The 19,590-nt window shown below is 48.7% G+C and overlaps 1 protein-coding gene across 3 annotated transcripts in view; it reads right to left on the bottom strand.

Moving 5' to 3' along the window:
• Nucleotides 1-6,951: 6,951 nt before the first annotated feature.
• MPRIP (myosin phosphatase Rho interacting protein) overlaps nt 6,952-19,590 on the bottom strand; it is a 199,170-nt gene continuing 186,531 nt past the window's right edge. Inside the window, exons 20-24 of one of the 3 annotated variants that reach the window (XM_008156171.3) lie at nt 19,315-19,401; nt 18,469-18,631; nt 16,155-16,240; nt 15,596-15,657; nt 12,520-12,665 (exon numbers count right to left, since the gene is read on the bottom strand). In XM_008156171.3, coding sequence (XP_008154393.2) covers nt 15,625-15,657; nt 16,155-16,240; nt 18,469-18,631; nt 19,315-19,401 — 369 coding nt within the window. In that variant the 3' untranslated portion in view covers nt 12,520-12,665; nt 15,596-15,624. Of the gene's footprint in view, nt 12,666-15,595; nt 15,658-16,154; nt 16,241-18,468; nt 18,632-19,314; nt 19,402-19,590 lie in introns of all 3 variants that reach the window. The other 2 variants (XM_028132129.2, XM_008156170.3) reach the window with 2 other exon arrangements.

Raw genomic sequence — 19,590 nt, 5'->3', positions numbered from 1 at the left:
CTTCTAGAAAGAAATTAAAAAGCAGGAGGAGAGCCTAAGGGAACTTTGGGACAACATGAAACAAAACAACATCTGCATAATAGGGGTGCCAGAAGGAGAGGAAACTGAGCAAGGAATAGAAAACCTGTTTGAAGAAATAATGACAGAAAACTTTCCTGATATAGGGAAGAAAAAACACACACAAATCCAAGAAGCTCAGAGTCCCAAACAAAATGAACCCCAAAATACCGACGCCAAGGCACATTATAATTAAATTGGCAAACACCAACGACAAAGAATCTTAAAAGTGGCCAGAGAGAGACAGAAAGTTACCTGCAAAGTATCCCCCATCAGACTAGCGACTGATTACTCAACAGAAACACATCAGGCCAGAAGGGAATGGAATGAAATATACCAGTGATGGCGAACCTATGACACGCATGTCAGCACTGACACGCATAGCCATTTCTGATGACACGCGGCCGCTGAGGCGGCTGCATCCCGAGGATGAAACATTTGCGAAATAATGTTTTTTCCTCAAAGTGACACACTACCCGAGTTATGCTCAGTTTATTGGCGAAGTTTGACACACCAAGCTCAAAAGGTTGCCCATCACTGAAATATACAAAGTCATGCAAAGGAAGGGTCTGAATCCAAGAATACTGTACCCAGCAAGGCTGTCGATCAAAATTGAGGGTGAAATCAGGAGCTTCACAGACAAAAAAGGACTAAGGGAGTTTATTACCATCAAACTAGCAATGCAAGAAATGCTAAAGGGTCTGCTGTAAAAACAAGAAATAGGAAGCAAAGAAGGAACAGGGATAAAGAATAAAAATGGCGACAAACAAGTACCTATCAATAACTTTAAATGTAAATGAATTAAATGTCCCAATCAAAAGACATAGGGTAACTGAGTGGATAAGAAAACATGACCCATATATCTGCTGTCTACAGGAAACCCACCTCAGAAAAGAAGACGCACACAGACTGAGGGTGAAGGGATCGAAAAAGGTCTTTCAGGCGAATGGAAATGAAAACAAAGCTGGGGTAGCAATACTTATATCTGACAAGTTAGATCTCAAAGTGAAGGACATGAAAAGAGATAAGGCCACTGCATAATACTAAAGGGAGAAATCCAACAAGAAGAAATAACTCTGGTAAATATATACACACCCAATACAGGAGTACCTAAATACATAAAAAAAAAACAACTGAAGGATATCAAGGGAGAGACTGACAGCAATACAATCATAGTAGGGGACTTTAATACCCCACTATCACCATTAGACAAATCCTCTAAACAAAAAATCAGCAAACAAACATCAATCCTAAATGACTCACTAGACCAGATGGAATTAATTGACATCTTCAGAACATTTCACCCCAAAGCCACAGAATATACATTCTTCTCAAGCACACATGGGCCATTTTCAAAGATAGACCATTTTTGGGTCACAGGCAAAGTCTCTTCAAATTCAAGAAGACAGAAATCATAGCAAGCATCTTCTCAGATCACAATGGCATAAAACTGGAAATCAACTACAATAAAAACAGCCCCCCAAAATCAAACACATGGAGACTAAACAGCATGCTATTAAACAATGACTGGGTTACCATAGAGATCAAAGAAGAAATAAAAAACATCATGGCAACAAACAACAATGAAAACACAACAATCCAAAATCTATGGGACACAGTGAAAGCAGTCTTGAGAGGGAAGTTCATAGCTCTACAAGCCTACTGCAAAAAACAAGAAACAATGGTAATAAATTACCTAATCCTACAACTCAAAGAGTTATAAAGAGAGCAACAAGAAAAGCCCAGTGTAAGCAGAAGTAAGGAAATAATAAAAATCAGAGCTGAGATAAACGACATAGAGACCAAAAAAACAATACAAAAGATCAACAAAACCAAGAGCTGGTTCTTTGAAAGGATAAACAAGATTGATGAACCTGTAGCCAGGCTCACCAAGAAGCAAAGATAGAGGACCCAAATAAACAAAATCAGAAATGAAAGAGGTGAAATAACAACAGACCCCACAGAAATACAAAGGATTGTTAAAAAATACTACGAACAACTCTATTCCAACAAACTGGACAGCCTGGAGGAAATGGACATATTCCTAGAAAAATACAACCTTCCAAAACTCAATCAGGAAGAATCTAAACAGCTCAATAGGCCAGTAACTATGGAAGAAATTGAAGCAGTCATCAAAAAGCTTCCAGCAAACAAAAGTCCAGGGCCAGACGGCTTCACAGGGGAGTTTTACCAAACATTCAAGGAAGAACTAAAACATACTCTCCTCATACTATTCCAGAAAATTCAAGAGGAAGGAACACTTCCAAGCTCATTCTATGAAGCCAGCATCACCCTAATACCAAAACCAGATAAAGACAACACAATGAAAGAGAATTACAGGCCAATATCCCTCATGAACATAGATGCAAAATCCTCAACAAAATTCCAGCAAATCAGATCCAGCAGTACATCAGAAAAATCATACACCATGACCAAGTAGGATTTATCCCAGGAATGCAAGGATGGTACAATATCTGCAAATCAATAAATGTGATACATCACATAAACAAATTGAGAGATTAAAACCACATAGTCATATCAATTGATGCAGAAAAAGCATTTAACAAAATCCAACACCCTTTCTTGATAAAAACTCTCAGCAAGGTTGGAATAGAAGGATCATACCTCAACATAATAAAAGCCATATATGACAAACCCACAGCCAACATCATACTCAATGGACAAAAACTAAAACCATTTCCCCTAAGAACAGGAATAAGAGGGATGCCCACTCTCACCACTGCTGTTCGACATAGTACTGGAAGTATTAGCCATTGTGATTAGACAAGAAGAAGAAATAAAAGGAATCCAAATTGGAAAAGAAGAAGTAAAACTGTGCTTATTTGCAGATGACATGATATTGTACATAGAAAACCCTAAAGACTCCATCAAAAAAACTATTAGACTTAATAAATGAACTTGGCAATGTAGAAGGATACAAAATTAACGCCAAGAAATCTATGGCATTTCTATACACCAATAGTGAACTAACAGAAAGAGAGACTAAAAAAGCAATCCCATTTACCATCGCACCAAAAAAATAAAGATACCTAGGAATAAACTTAACTAAGGAGGTAAAAGACCTATACACGGATAACTACAGGACACTGAAAAAAAGAGATAGAGGAAGACATAAACAGATGGAAGAACATACCAGGTTCATGGATTGGTAGAATCAATATCATTAAAATGTCCATACTACCCAGAGCAATCTATAGATTCAATGCACTCCCCATTAAAATACCAACGGCATATTTCACAGACTTAAAAGAACTCTCCAAAAATTCATCTGGAATAAAAAAAAAAGACCCTGAATAGCTGCAGAAATCCTGAGAAAGAACAAAGCAGGTGGGATCTCACTACCAGATTTCAAGCTGAATTACAAAGCCACTGTTCTCAAAACAGCCTGGTACCGGCACAAGAACAGACATATAGATCAATGGAATAGAATAGAGAACCCAGATATCGACCCAAACCACTATGCTCAATTAATATTTGACAAAGGAGGCATGAACATACAATGGAGTCAAGACAGTCTCTTCAAAAATGGTATTGGGAAAATTGGACAGATACATGCAAAAAATGAAACTAGACCACCAACTTACACCATACACAAAAATAAACTCAAAATGGATAAAAGACTTAAACATAAGACAGGAAACCATAAAAATAATAGAGGAATCCACAGGTAGCGAAATCTCAGACATATGCCAAAGCAATTTCTTCACCGATACTACTCCTAGGGCAATGGAAACTAAAGAGAAAATAAACAAATGGGACTACATCAAAATAAAAAGCTTTTGCACAACAAAGGAAACCATCAACAAAACTACAAGAAAGCCCACTGCATGGGAGAACATATTTGCCAATGTTATCACCGATAAAGGTTTAATCTCCAACATTTACAGGGAACTCATACAACTTAAAAGATAAATGAACCAATAAAAAAAAAATGGGCAATGGACCTAAATAGATACTTTTTGAAAGAAGACAGAAGGAAGGCCAAGAGACATATGAAAACATGCTCAAAGTCACTAATTATCCGAGAGATGCAAATCAAAACGACAATGCGGTACCATCTCACACCTGTCAGAATGGCTATCATCAACAAATCAACAAACGACAAGTGCTGGAGAGGATGCGGAGAAAAAGGAGCCCTCGTGCACTGCTGGTGGGAATGCAGACTGGTGCAGCCACTGTGGAGAACAGTATGGAGTTTCCTCAAAAAACTGAAAATGGAACTCCCATTTGACCCAGTAATCCCACTCCTGGGAATATATCCTAAGAAACTAGAAACACCAATCAGAAAGGATATATGCACCCCTATGTTCATAGCAGCACAATTCACCATAGCTAAGATTTGGAAACAGCCTAGGTGCCCGTCAGCAGATGACTGGATCAGAAAACTATGGTACATCTACACAATGGAATACTATGCTGCCATAAAAAAGAAGGAATTCTTACCATTTGCAGCAACATGGATGGAACTGGAGAGCATTATGTTAAGTGAAATAAGCCAGTCAATGAAAAAAAAATACCACATGAACTCACTCATTGTGGATAATAAAGAACATTATAACCTGATGAACAAAAAGATAGATACAGAGGCAGTAAAGCATTGAACAGACTGTCAAATTACAGTGGGAAGGCTGGGGAGGAGGGGAAAGAGATCAACCAAAGGACTTGTATGCATGCATATAAGCACAACAAATGGACACAAGACACTGGGGAAGTGGGATGAGGGCATGCAACAGGGGTTAGGGGTGGCTGGGGGAAGGTCAATGGGGAAAAAAAAAAGATATATGTACTACTATATGTAATACTTTAAACAATAAAAAAAAACAAAACAGTGACATTATCTAGAATAATAAATAAATAAAAAAGATCCCACATATGAGTGAGATCACATGGTGTTTGTCTTTCTCTCACTGGCTTATTTTGCTTAGCATAATGCTCTCCAGGTCCCTCCATGCTGTTCCAAAGGATAAGAGTTCATTCCTTTTTGTAGCAGCATAGTGTTCCATTGTGTAGATGTACCACAGCCTTTTAATCCACTCGTCTGCTGATGGGCACTTACTCTTTCCAGATTTTGGCTATTGTAAATAACACTGCTATGAACATAGGGGTACATACATCCTTTCTGATTGCTGTTTTAGGATTCTTAGCCTATCTTCCCTGAAGTGGGATCACTGGGTCATAAGGCAGTTCCATTTTAAAATTTTTGAGGAAACTCCATACTGTTTTTTTCCACAGTGGCTGCACCAGTCTGCATTCCCACCAGCATGTGTTATGGTTCCCTTTTCTCCACATCCTCGCCAGCACTTGTTTATTGATAGTAGCCGTTCTGACAGGTGTGAGGTAATATCTCTTTGTAGTTTTAATGTGCATCTCTTTAATGATTAGTGACGTGCTAAGCATTTTTTTGTATGTCTATTGCCCATCTGTATGTCCTCTTTGGAGAAGTGTCTATTCAAGTCCTTTGCCCATTTTTAAAAATTGGATTGTTTGTGTTCATGGTGTTGACTTAAAATAGTTCTTTATATATTTTAGAGATTAACCCCTTATCAGATGAGTCACTGGCAGTTATGTTCTTCCATATCATAGGCTCCCTTTTTGTTTTGTTGGTTTCTTGGCTGTGCAGAAGCTTTTTAGTTTGTAGTCCCATTTGTTTATTTTTCCATGTATTTCCTTTGCCTTCAGACATATTGGCAAAAATACTGCTCTGAGAGATGTCTGAGATTTTACCGCCTATGTTTTCTTCTAGGATTTTTATGGTTTTGACGTATATTTGTCTTTTATCCATTTTGAGTTTATTCTTGTGTATGGTGTATATTGGTGGTCTAGTTGCATTTTTTTGCACATACTTGTCCAATTTTCCCAACACCATTTATTGAAGACTGTTTTTGCTTCATTGTATGCTCTTGCCTCCTTTGTCACATATTATCATAAAAGCGTGGGTTGATTTCTAGGCTCTCTGTTCTGTTCATTGATCTGTATGCATTCTTGTGCCAGTAATAGGCTGTTTTGATTACAATGGCTTTGTAGTATAGCTTGATATCCAGTATTGTGATCCCTGCAACATGTTATTAATTTTGATAGAATTCAGTTTGTTTTTACTTTTGGTGCCCTATCTAAGAAACCATGGCCTAACCCAAGGTCACAAAGATTTGGTCCTATTTTTCCCCCTAAGAATCTTAGACTCTGAGCTCTTATATTTAGATCAATTTTGAGTTGGTTTTTGTGTATGGTCTGACTTAGGGAGCCTAACTCTATTCTTTCACATGTGGATAGCAAGTTGTCCGAGTACCATTTGTTGAAAAAAATTATTCTTTCTCCAATGACTGTTCTTAGGAACCTTGTTGAAAACCAATTAGTCATAAATGTAAGGGCTTATTTCTGGATACTCACTTCTGTTCCATTGCCAATCCATGTGCACTGTGTCGATTATTGCAACTTTGTAAGTGTTGAAACCCAGTAGCATGAGTGCTCTTTGTTCTTTTCCATCATTGTTTTTGCTTTTTGGATCCTCTTATATTTCCATATGAATCCTAGGATCAGCTGATCAACTTCTGCAAAAGCAGCTGGAATTTTGATAGGGATTATGTTGAATCTGTAGATCGAATTAGGGAGTATTGCCATTCTAATAATAATTTTGTCTTCTAATCCATGAATATGAAATGCCTTTCCATTTAACTCTTTAATGTTTTGTAGTTTTCAGTGTACAAGTCTTACACTTGTAATTTCATTTTGATTGTTCATTACTAGTGTATAGAAATACTTTTTTGTGTGTATGAATCTTGTACCCTGAAAACTTGTTGAACATGTGAAATGATTTTTATATGAAATCTAATTTGCATCTGTCTCCATTAAACAAAACCTCATTCACAGCATGCAAAAGGTGATGCAAAAATAGTTTATTATGATATAGTTTATGTAAAGTTAGGTAGTATTTACAAAATAGAAATGACCAGCTGTATCCATAGGAATCTAGCATGTCACACAAAGGAATAAATATTTTGACAAAGTAATACTTCAGTTGTAGTGAAAGTTGATCAGAAACTTTTTTTTAAGCCTCAAACCAAACCATACAATTTGAATTGTCAAACAGAGCAGCCTCCCTGACCAGGCGCTGCCCCTGAGGGCGCTGCCTCCTCTGAGGTCTCTGGTGGAGCCTCCATGTGTGTGGTCACCTGGGCTGCTTAGGCCCCTGCCCTCTTCCGCATGTGACTTTTCGTCGGGTGAACGTTATCATTTAGCATTAGTACAGAAATTAAACACCAGTTAAAATTACACAAGTTTGTTCTTTAAACACGTGTCACCTAACTGTTGAAATAATTAGTGGCGACAGAAGTGACTGCTGTGATTTATTTCCGAACTCCTCTGAGCAGAAGAGTTATGTACAGTGTTCACTTTGTTCGTGATCAGCTCTCCCAGCAGGTTAGCAGTGTTTTTGTCTTTAGGAGCTGAACTGAGACATTCACCCTGATAGAAAAACCACTAATTACAATTGTTCAGGAACAATTTTATAAATATTACTTAGGAAAACCATATGAATTCTTATCACTTAACCAGTTTGAATCCTAATAAAAAGTCAGTAGATATGTTGTAAATACTAAAGGTAAATCCTAAAATCCATTTTAATTGAAGTTTTGTGATATAAACGTAACACAATAATTTAGTGTTCTTCTTAATCTATTCCTAGCTTTCTATAAAATAAAACTGAAATATGGGATATAACTAGTTGTAAAGGGGGAAAGAGCAAAGGGCGTGGGAACCGTGAAGGCAGCAGGCGGGCTGGTGTCTGGTGGTCCCTCGCTGTGCACTCGCATCCACCCGGCAGGGCCCCGCAGACTGCAACTGGAGCCCAGCTGTTGTTTACCGGAGACTTCCAACATTCCCCTGCATGGGACCATCCGATTCCTAAGTGTTGTGTGACTATGTTCCCTGACCTGTTTGACAGATGTGCACTACAAAATACCAGCATTACGGGTTTGCACCCTTCTAGCACCCCAAGGGCTGGGAAAACCCGGGGTCCCCCTCGGCGGGACCCTGCACGCAGCCCTGCTGTGTGCAGGGCCCAAGGCCAGGGCCGTCTCCCTACAAGTCTGAAGTTACTGCAGAGAGGGATGTGGTCAGGATGGAGCTACCATGCTCTTTATTCTCTCGATTTTCCTCCAGGGTTTTAAATAGCTATACCAAGAACAATTATTACAGAGTGTGTTTTTTTTAAATGAAAAACAACGTTTGGGTGCAGGGTTATCATTACTGTAGACATTGTATACAGCCGTTAAAACCACCTGTTCAGTGACCACAGCGTTGGGAAGGTCATTGAAAGCACTGCCTCTTAATGTCGGGTGGGGTTCAATGCTGTCCGAAGTTGTTCTCGCTCTTCGAGTGTGATGTTGCTTAATTGTTTACAGACATCCCTTTCTGTCACCAAAATCCCTATGGTAACTTCTGGTTAGTATTTCCACTGCTTGCTCTGAATAATGTACAGGTTATTTTGAAGACAAATACAGCTGCTTTAAAACAAGGAGACGGGAGCCACACTGAGCTCAGGTCATCACACAGTCCTGCCTGAGCACCCGCAGGAGAGGGGCTCGATGGGCCCCCGCGGGGTGGTCGTGTGGAGCTGTTACTTCTGCTTTCTGCTGGAAGACTTCAGAGAAGGTAGGCCTCTGACTTCACAGAGAAGCAAGAAGACGTGAAACTTAGGTTCTCAAAAGGGCAAGAGAAACTTTTCCTATGAGAGAAACTTTTTATGTATAATACTACATACTTCCATCTTCTTTGTAAAACTTTGAAAATACTTAAAATTCCCTTCTCCTTCCTTTGGTGATAAAGGGGTGTCACTGAACCCTGTTTTTTGAAATTGTGTCTATAAAGGGAAATGTTAAATTCTAGGGCTCCTAGGACAACGATGAACAAATTTTATTTTCAGGAAAAATAAATGTTGATGGGTTGCATTCTTTTCACTGTAACTGAGAACAGCTTTGACTCCCTGAAGAACTGGCTTAGACTCAGACACACGGGAGGGAGAGGTGGAGGATGTGGTTAGCCATGAAGGCAGCACGCAGGCATCAGCAGGTCGGGAACAGAAAGGCCGACCCTACACCACCCCGAATCAGGCCACAGGCCCTACTGTAAGCTGCGAGGCCGAAGAGACCTGGGCTTTAGGAACCAGTGTTACCAGCAACGAGGGAGAAAGACCTTCCCCAGGAGCAGCACCCTGCCTGCCAGAACACGCCTGGGGGCCCGCGGCGACCGGCACCCCTGGTCACTTGCAGCTGAGAAAAGGCCACGGGTGGCGCCCAGCCTCCAGGCGCTCGAGGCAGGGCTGGCCTGTGCCGCTTCGCCCTCGGGATGAGTTTAGCACAGGCCTGCTAACGGGGCCACCTGGCAGCAGGGAGGCCAGACAGAAGCCTCTGTGGTGGGAGAGGGTATTAGAAAGGCATCTCCATGCCAAGTGCTTTCCGGGCCATTGTGTCCTGGCCTTACTTGTCAGATTTTCTTTCAGGCAGACTCAGAATCACAACTGTGTTTTTAAAAAACTGCAGCCCCTCTTCCCGTGTGGCCTGAGCCGGCCCCAGTGCCCAGATGTTGGGTCAGTGAGCGGGTGACTGGGTCTGGACGCTGTGGTGTGACAACTTCTCGTCACCAGCCAGAGCCTGGGGCCCCTCCTGGTTCTCCTTGCTTCCCACTGGGTGGGCTCCTAAGGAGGGGCCTCTGACCTTAGCTCTTGACAAACCCACAGGTTCCCACGTGGCCGCTGCCAGTCACTCCAGGACTGCCACCACTTCATTCCTGCCGCCTTGGTGCCCAAGCTCCATTTCCGGTGGCAGAGCGCTCTCTGCCGCCTCAGCCCCCCCGCTGCCAGGAGGCTGCCGGGCAGCACGCAGGCCAGGCCTGAAGGGCCCACTGCACGTGCTCCTGTAGTTAACGTGAGTGTTGGCACAACTGTTCGTTACAGTCACACCTTTCCCACTGGCGAGCTTGTCACAGCGGGCTCACTCGTGCTCGCAGACCACAGGTGAGGGTGCACGTGGACAGGAGAACAGTTACAGCGTGAGGAGCTGGCCCATGGTCCCGTTCTCCTTCCTGGGAAAGTGGACACTCGCACTGCTTGCTTCGTGCTGGGATCAGAAGCCCAGAGCAGCGGGCTCCCGATCCCCTACTCCCCCTCCCACAGCCCCTGCAGGCGGCCTGCCTCCACGCTGCTGCTCTTTCCTCAGCGGTTCGGTGGCTGACCTCTTCCTGGGGGTTGGTGCCTGCAGGGAGCACATGGAGCCGGCGGCAGGGCCCGGGGACACGCAGGCTGGAGTAACGCCGCTGTGTTCGGTCCTGCGTGCTCTCCAGCCGGAGAGCAGGCCCGAGCAGCAGGAGGTCACTGTGGACGGACACTCAGCGAGGCCAAGACAGCTCGCGGCTCTGTGGGAGGATGCAGCGGGACCAGCCCGTGTTGAAGGAGCCCGCTTCTCAGCCAGCTGAGCACGCCCGGCCCGAGTTCTGGTAACCCCAGCTCGGCCCATGCCCAGCAGAGCAAGTGGGTGAGCAGGAAGGTCCCTTACAGAGGCTGCAGGCCCAGAGGTCTTCCCTGGCCTCTGCCTTCGACTCCCAAATGCGCACTCAGCACGTTGGCTTCCCAGGGTTCCCGAGCCCTAACCTAAGGGACGGGTACAGTGACTGCTCTATGGGCCTCTTCCAAAGCACGCGGGTTTCAGACCCGCCCAGCAGTCTGGAGGCAGGTGGAGCTGGACTCCATGCGTGACCTGCCCAGAACCTCAGGGGCGAGTTCTCCGAAGGCAGGCCACGAAGCACAGTGCCCAGCCAGCCTGCAGAGCCAGGCTGAGGGTCCCGTCACTCTGCCCTAGAGGATGTGCATGGACACGGGTCCCCATAGTTCTGTGCACGCCAGGAATCCTGCACGTGACACAAAGTCACGATCCTTTATAGAAACACCGCGAGTCTGCGTGCCAAGGGGCGTCGGTCAGTATGATTAGGAACCAGAGCTGACATTCTCTTACTTTTAAAAACATGGAAGCGACAGGTTTGGGTTAAGACTCTTAAAACTGGAGAGCAGGGCAGACTCATGCCAGCAGAGAGCATGAGTCTATCCTGCGAGAAGACAGCACACGAGGGCTCCTGCCGGGCCTTCTCAGGACTCTTCCCAGATGACCTTGTTCACGCATTTAATCTAGAAACTGAGCAAGATGATCTCTACAATTTACCCCCAAAGCCTCTGTGCACCCAGAGACCATCAGCCCAGCTCGAGCATTAAGAGAGCGAAAGCAGGCTCTTGGCATCCGATCCCAGGCCGTGAGGCAGCGCGCCGCCCCATCCCAAGGCAGCGGTGGTCCCACCTGGTTTTACACTCCTCCTCTTAGGGTTAATGGTTTCCATGGGTCTATAACAGAAACTCCAATTTACGATCTTTTCAAGAAGTGCTGTACAGCAGCGGGCACTGGGGGTCCGGGAGGTACGAAAGGTTGGCGACCGCTGCTGTCGAGTGTTTTGTGGTCGTTAGAAAGTCTTCCTCAACTTGTTGCAAAAGCGGAACTATTAGTATAGGTTTGCTTTAGGCTCTCTAAATGCTAAAAGGGAACTCTTCAGACCCTAGATTAATTAAATTAAAGAACACAAAATGGGCAATTTTCATCTGATTTTGACATCCTCTGCACTTTCTTCCTGACTTAACATAGGGGTCTTCTCTTAGCCTTTTCCAAAGCAGTGTGAGGTTTGTTTTCAGAGGGAATTCATCATTATTTGCCACTGCAGTCTGAAACCCCAGGCCACAGGTCCACAGCCAACTAGTATGGAAAGACAGGGTGACTGGTGACCAAGGAAAGAGTGAGCGTAGGAAGGAATGAGAGGGTGGGGTTTTGTGCCAGATTTAATAAAAAACAGACAAAACCAGGAAAAGCTGTTCCGACATTTTCAAGGTTGTGAAAAGTTTACCACGAACACCTGGGCTGTGGTTCTGAGCTGCATCAGTGGGACAGACCCCAAATGCTGACCTCCTCCCAAGCTCAAAGGTGGGGCCCAGGCCACACCGCACCTGCTGCCCCGCTCTCCTGCAGGTCAACGAGCTGTCGGCTGCGATCCAGGCCCAGCCACACCCAGTGCTGTCCCCCCCAGCGACCCGTGTGCAGCAGAGCGGGCCAGCGCAGTGCGCTCAGCTCCCGAGGCAGAGCTAGCTTATCTGTCGGCTGCCGGGCCTTAATACTGACATGAGGGAGGGAGGCGGCCACCGTGGGAAGGATTCCAACACAGAGCCAGCTGAAGCAGACCGCCCTCTCCGCCCCCTCGGCTTACTGTAGATCACCATGGAAACAAGCTTGGATAAAGACAACAGGAAGTTCCATCAACACAGCAGGGGATGGCGTGAGCAACCCATAAACCTGTCTCTCATGCATCCATACCCACAGTTAACAATGACAATACAATAATAATAAAAAATAAAGGTACAGACGGAAAGTAGCATTTGGGTTGTGCAGCCACAAGCTGGGAAGGGTGTGTGTTCAAATGGAACGGGACAGTCAGTCTTTCTTCAAGTCCCTGGATTCAAAGAGCTTCAGGCGTTCCTGCACCGTCAGGCCTTCCTTCAGACTCTGGGTGGAGAGCGGAGAAACCAGTTACACGCGGAGCCCGTGCTGGGTGCAGCGGCAGCACAGGCAGGGGAGGTGGGGGCTCCTCAGATTAGTGGGCATGCTAAGGAGAGCCGTCTCCTGTGAGAGGGTGTTATCCGGATGGGAGAGGAAAAACCAGTCCGTGGCACAGAAGATGAGTTCCGAGCTGAGGGCTCTCGAGAGAAGCAGCAGTCAGACCGGGTCAGCCAGGAAAAGACGGTGCCCAGAACCAGAACCCGTCTCCACCCTCCTCCCGGCCGCGAACCTGCCCCCGTCTACCGCCTCCTGCGAGGAGGCCAGAGCCCTGAGCACCGGGGCGGGGCGGAGCAGCCCCTCGCCCCCCCTGAGGGGAACCCTGCTGCAGCTCCTCTCCTGGGGTGGGGAACATGTCACCATAGCTCCTAAGACTTTCCAACGTAAAACCAATCTTCCTCTGTGGGACCCGGGGAAGTGTCCACCTGTGTGGCCTGATGTGAGTGACTACTCTTGGAGGCTCTTCCCAAAGATTTAATTTCTGGATGAGGAAGAGGATGGAATTCCAGCCCTGGTGAGGATGGGCTGGGCTCCTTAGTTGCCGTCTGATCTTCACTCACCCTCACCAGACCCAGAGCTGCCCGTTCCCCCGCTCCCTGGCGGGAGGCGACCAGAGCCCAGGCCTCACGAGACACGAGCCCCAGGTGGCCCGGCGAAGCGCAGGGAGCGCACCGGCTGCAGCCAGAGCTGGGGCGCGGGTCCGGGGCCTGGAGAGCCCAGCCCGAGGCTTCAGAGCGGGTGTGGTGAGAATCTGGGTTTGAGGGAGTGGGTGGGCCCTGCTGTCCCCTCAGTTTCGCCCAGAACAGCTCTTGCTGTACCCTGTGGAGGTGTGTGTGTGTAAATGAATAAATTCTCTCTTAAACAAAGGGTGCGACTGCTAACCTTTCTGAACTCACTGTCCAGGTGGCCCTCTGCGGAAGCAGTTGGCTGGGTCCTGAAGCTGGCCCCTGAGCAGGGCAGAGGGTGAGGACGACCCACATCCCACCCCACCGGGCTTCCCGCTCTCGAGTCTCTTCTCCCAAGTTAGGAGCCGCTGTGCACAGAGCCGGTCTCTTCCCGAGGCAGCAGTGTTGCCACAGGAAGGCAGGGAGCGGTGGCGTGACGGGCAGCCTGAGGCTACAACAGGCCCCAGCCATGCACCGTGCACACTCCAGCTGTTAAAGGTACATCCCAACCCGAGGAAGGCCCTTGGGGTGCACCTGGCTCCCTTGGGGCTCATTCCTCCCACAGGGCCAATCCTCTGCGGGACACTCCCATGACCCCACGCTGACACCACCAGATGGTCTCCACGAGGCCCCCGGGGACACGCTTTCTAGCTGCAATCCCAGAAAAGCTGGGCTGTTCTTAAGCAACAAGCTTGCTTTGACTTGACGGTGCTGAGACTGTCTACACTTCTGTGTGAGGGATGAGGTAGAAACAGCATAAATGAAAGATATAAATCCACACACGGCAGATCCTGTGTCAAAAGCACCAGCGACAGGTGGGAGTTTCTAGATCACGTCATTCCCGTGGAGGCAGGGTCTGGGACACAGGAGTCCTCGAGAACACCCCCGCGGCCCCTCTCCTCTCGGGCAGCAGGCTGCCTCCACACCAGGCCTGCTCCCTATTCTGAAAACACGGCCGCGCCCCCTGGGGGCTCAGACGGGCTCTGGGAGCCCTAACAGCTGGCTCCTGGCCAGCCTGACAGGTTCCCAGCGTGCCCTGCTTCAAAGTCTTTGTGGACAAAGGCCTTGTCAGTGATTTTCTGGCCTTTTGTCCAGAGCCCAGGGGTTCCCCCACCCCACCCAGAAGGGCCTGGCAGAAGCTCGTCACCCGTTGTTGACAGGCGTGGGGGGACCTAGCAGCTGCAGTTAAGCTTCAAATGAGTAGAATCTTCAGTAAGAAAACCATAAACCAAAGAACAAGTTTTCCTTTTGCTAAAAAATATTTTTCATGTTTCAATAAAAAAGCCCAAACTAAGTTTTCAATTAAGCCTAAACTGTATTTGGTAACATGATTGTAGAAGAATAAAGAAAAGCAAAAGGAGTCTAAAATACGTGGGTTTCCAAAGCTTTTCCTAGGAGCAGCCTCTCCCCCGCTGGGCGGGCCTCAGCCAGCAGAGGCGCTCTGGCTGCAGGACTGGGCCTGCGGCCACACCGGTCCCCATGGACCCGGCCCGTGCCAGGTCTTCCTGCTGCCCGTGCCCTCCTCACCCGGGAGTAAGAGGCCACTCCAGCCTAGAGCGAGGGACACGTGCCCTCCTGTGAAGACTGGGGTGCCAGGCTGGGTCCCACGGTCCTGGTCATTTCCAAGCAGACTGCCGCCTCCAGTCTCCCCACTCCTTTCCGTATAGCACTGTCTGTAACGGAACCCAGGGAAAAGCTTTTGCTTTGCTAGAAAGTGTGCTGGTAGAGCACCCCAGTAACACGTGTTCCTCCTGCTCTACTGAGCTGGGTCCCTGCTCCACCTGCGATCTGCTCCCCGCACACCCCACCTGGGCCGTCTCGGCCTGGCCGTATGCCGGAGGGGGCTCTGCAGCGCTGGGAGACTGCGTGGCAGTGGCTTCTGGGCAAGAGGGTTCTCCAGAGAGTGTGGAGCGCAGAGCATTCAACATGCATGCTGACCGGCGCGAGCCCCCCACGGTGTTGGCTCTGTGGGCCGCTCGCCACACTGGGAGGGGAGCTCCCCAGTGCTGGGGTCAACTCTCTTATGAGGCCGTAGTGCCAGTTAACTCCCAGAACAGGTCAGAGACACGCCCTGGGGCTGCGTCTGTGCTCGCTTCGGCAGCAGGAATGATAAGGCACAGGAACAGGAGCTTGCTATGGAGGTGTGAGCCGTGCATGCAGGCAGCGCCCTCGCAGGGCGGCGGGCGGGTGGATGCTGAGAGGTGGTTTACCTACATGACAAGGGACCTGGAAGCGGGCTCGTTTCAGTTATCCCATGAGACCTGCTCAATTACGGACTGTCAGAGGAAAGAGCAAACAGTAAGACACACTCAGTAAATCCCCAATGCCACAGCTCAACTCCCACCCTGCCCGCCCTGCCCTGGAGAGGCGCACGGGGCAGGGGATGGATGCTGGGGATTGGCACTATGAGGCCGAGGGGAGGGTGCAGGTGGCTTCCTTTCTCCAAGGCAGGCAGCGTCGGCACTAAAGTAGGGTGTGCGACACACTGCAGACAGCTGGGGCCGCACCGGAGGGACAGGTGAGATCTGGCCCTGGAGGTCCCAGGTGGGATTCGCTCCCGGCCCCGGCCCTCCCACGCCGCTGTAGGAGCTGGTTCCACTGCCGCACACGGGGCCCGAGGCCCGAAGCCACTGAACTGGCCCAGCAGGGCCATCGAGGGGCTAGGCACGCCCTGGGACCGGGACGCCCTGCTGCCGCCTGGAGTGGGCGTGGACTCCTGCTCCTCTTCCCAGCGTCTTGAGCCCCACACACCCAGGCTGGGTCCCAGACTCACCTTGGACCTGATGTTTCGGAGTTGCCGACTGACAGAGGATCTGTCCTTTTTCAAGAAGTCAGGGTTGCTTTTAGATTTCATTATATCTGAAGGAACAAGTAGACCCATTACTTTGTTTTCTAGAGCCCTCTGGAACCAGACTAGAGCTTTAAACATCTCCCAGGCTGAGCCCTAGCTGGTCTAGCCCAGTGGATAGAGCGTCAGCCTGCAGACTGAAGGGTCCTGGGTTCGATTCCGGTCAAGGACATGTACCTTGGTTGCAGTCTCCCCCTGGACCCAGGCCCATGCAGGAGGCAACCAGTTGATGTGATTCTCTCACATCAGTGTTTCTCTGTTTTCCCCTCTTTCTTCCACTCTCTCTAAAATGGAAAAATATCAAGTGAGGATTAAAAAAAAATCTTCCCAGCATGGGCCCGACTGCAGGCAAAGCCATGCTGTGTGGGGTGGGCCGGCACGCCGTACTCTGGAGCGCCCCCGACCCACAGAGCAGACCCACAGTCCCCATTAGTCATTTACGCCGCCTCTCCTCTGAGGTCCCAGGTCCAACGCCTTCTCGTAAGCCACTCCTCCAAGACAAGCACCACTGACAGTCTGGTGTGCTGTTCTTTAGGTTTCCTGAAAATGACGACTTAGGCCCTGGCCAGTGTTGCTCAGAGGTTAGAGCGTCAGCCCACACTCCGAAGGGTCACAGGTTTGATTCCTGGTCAATGGCATGTACCTGGGTTGCAGTTCAATCCTGGCCCTCGTTGGGTTACATGCAGGAGACTACCAATCGATGTATGGGTAAGTCTGTCGGGCCCTTTAAGAAGAATGCTCGGGACTTTAGCAGCCTCCATCTCACTCAGCCGCCATCCCCACTGGGTTTCAAGGCTGGAAGGTGAGGACTTCTTTCCAGCTCTGGAACCCTGGGCTGGGGAGCCTGGAGGGGCTGGGACCCCTCACTCCTCAGGGGCACCTGCACAACTGAGATGTCCCTTCCGACACGCCCCAAGTGGGTGTGGGTCCTGCCCCTTCTGCACCTCCGCCCCTCCTACCAGTCTCAATATGGCGTCCTTCTATCTTTATTTGCAGGGCTTCTGTTCAGTTAGGTCGCAGGTGGTTCTGAATAATGGCTGTTCTGTAGTTTAATTGTGATTTGGATGTGGTTGTGGGGAGGGAAGTCCGCATTCACCTATGCCACCATCTTGACAGAAGCTCCTTTACCTGATCTCTTTTAAGAACTGCATTGCATTTCTTTTTTCTTTTTTTTAAATATATTTTTTATTGATTTCAGAGAGGAAGGGAGAGGGGAGAGAGAGAGAGAAACATCAATGATGAGAGAGAATCATGGATCGGCTGCCTCCTGCAAGACCCCCACTGGGGATTGAGCCCGCAACCCAGGCATGTGCCCTTGGCTGGAATCGAACCTGGGACCCTGCAGTCCGCAGGCTGATGCTCTATCCACTGAGCCAAGCTGGCCAGGGCATGCATTGCATTTCATTGTGTTGTGATGTCATGGTGGAAAGAATCCTGTCTGAAGACGAGAGAGGACAGCTGCGGTGGAATCAGTGTTTGCTCTGTGCACCGCGCTAACTGCCCTGGCTGGCACATGCCTGTGCACTGGTTTCCTTCAGAAGTTCAACTGGGAGGTCACAGCATACACTCACTCTTCCCGGTTCTAAGTCGTCTTCTCGGTCTCCTGGCACCTGGGGCTCCCTGAGCAGCAGCCACTGAGACCATTGCTTCACCTACCCAGAGTCAGCCTACAGTTGAGTTTAAATTGTGCTGCATATCGCTTCACTGCCTTCCAGAAAGGGCTGCCTTACCCTCCCAGAAGCAATGCAAGCGACTTCTCTCCACCCACCCCTCAATGCTGCCGCGCCGTGAATGCTGGGCAGATGAGAGAAAAGTTAAATTCCTTGGCTATCAGGGAGCTAGGACATCTTTTCAGAGGGAGCGCCCTCCCTGGCTCCTCCCCATGGCCTTCTGCAGGTTTCATGGTAAAAGTCCAGGATCAAGCAATTAGGGAGAGCCTCTCCCACCAAACGCTGCGTTCTTTAGGAAAATGGAAAACACACCATGTCTCCACAATAAAAGGAACCCCGTGTGGCTGCCCCGCAGCGCGTCAGCACGGTGCCTGCCACATGCCCCTCCAGAAGCTTCCACCCCGCACCGGCCAGCCCCAGGGACCGGCACCTCAGGCTGCTCTTTGCAGGAAATAGAAGTCTAAAACCAGAAAAACGAAAACCAATTCTCTGCTTTGACTTAAGTCCCAGTAGCTCTATGAACAAAGCCCCCAAGTTACGCGTCGCCACCCAGGGCAGGAAGAGCTCACCGTATCCCGCCACGGGGGTGCTCTCGGGGGACTTGTCGCCCAGTGCTTCCGTGGCGGTTTTCAGCTGCTCCTTCAGCCTGCTGATGTCGCAGTCGGCCTTGGCCCGCGCGATGCTGAGCTCCGTGTAGATGTCCTTGTACTTGTCACTGGCGTACTTCTTATCCTTGAGAAGAACAGGACAGAGCACACGGTGCTGACAACCAGGCCAGGGTCTGTCTCGCTGGGGCTGGAACACTTCTGGGGACTGACTGAGGAATGTCATTGGCAGAGGAGGAGGCAGGTGGACCCTGCCTGGTTTTCCAAAGGCAGAAACTAGACACAAACCAAAACAGGCAGGGCCGAGACTCTCTGAACACAGCACAGGATCCCCGGGGCTGCTGTGGGTGCAGGCATGGTGCAGGCTGGCGCAACCTAACCCCCAAGGACCACCCCATAACTTCAGCCTGAAACACCCCCCACTCCTCCTGACTTAGATTTCCTAAGGGATCCTGGCATCTCTTCTCATCCCAAGAATGCCCTGGAGGAGACTGGCGGCTGGCCCAGCTCTCACTGCCCAGGAAGACAGCGCTCTTGGGTCTCAGCGCCCCACAAGCACTAAGAAGGCGGGAGGCCAAGCACACAGCACGCCCGCGTGGGCTCCTCGTTTTTACGGTGCTCGCATGAAGGCTGGTTTTTAAGAGAACTCGAGTATCAAACCACATTCCTCATGAAAATAAAATTTATTCTAGAACAGCCTAAGATACCTGCTGAGCATAGGGACCTCTGTGAGACCCGCGTCCCTCCCCTTCCCCCACCCCCGCCTCCAGCCCATGCTGCAGATCCAGCCCTTCGGCGGTGTGCCCATACCCGCAATGCTGTCTGTAGCTCATCCTTGAGAGAGCTGATCTCCTGTTTTAGGTACTGTATTTCTGACTCCTTGACTCGCAATAAGACCTAGAATGAGAGGGCAATTAGGGACTGACATTCAGGAGCAAGAGGACTTCCATAGTCTTGAAAGCAAAGACTGAAAGTTGAGCAGAGAACTCCCCTCCACACACTGAGGAGTAGACAAATTTCTTCTCATTCTCACCAATTTGCAATTGAAAATGCAAGCAAATAAAATTTAAACACTGCTAACATACA

Source organism: Eptesicus fuscus, chromosome 20 (genome assembly GCF_027574615.1).
Source record: "Eptesicus fuscus isolate TK198812 chromosome 20, DD_ASM_mEF_20220401, whole genome shotgun sequence".
Taxonomy (NCBI): domain Eukaryota; kingdom Metazoa; phylum Chordata; class Mammalia; order Chiroptera; family Vespertilionidae; genus Eptesicus; species Eptesicus fuscus.
The sequence above is the reverse complement of the archived record's forward strand: the minus strand, read 5'-3'. Positions and strand labels throughout refer to the sequence as shown.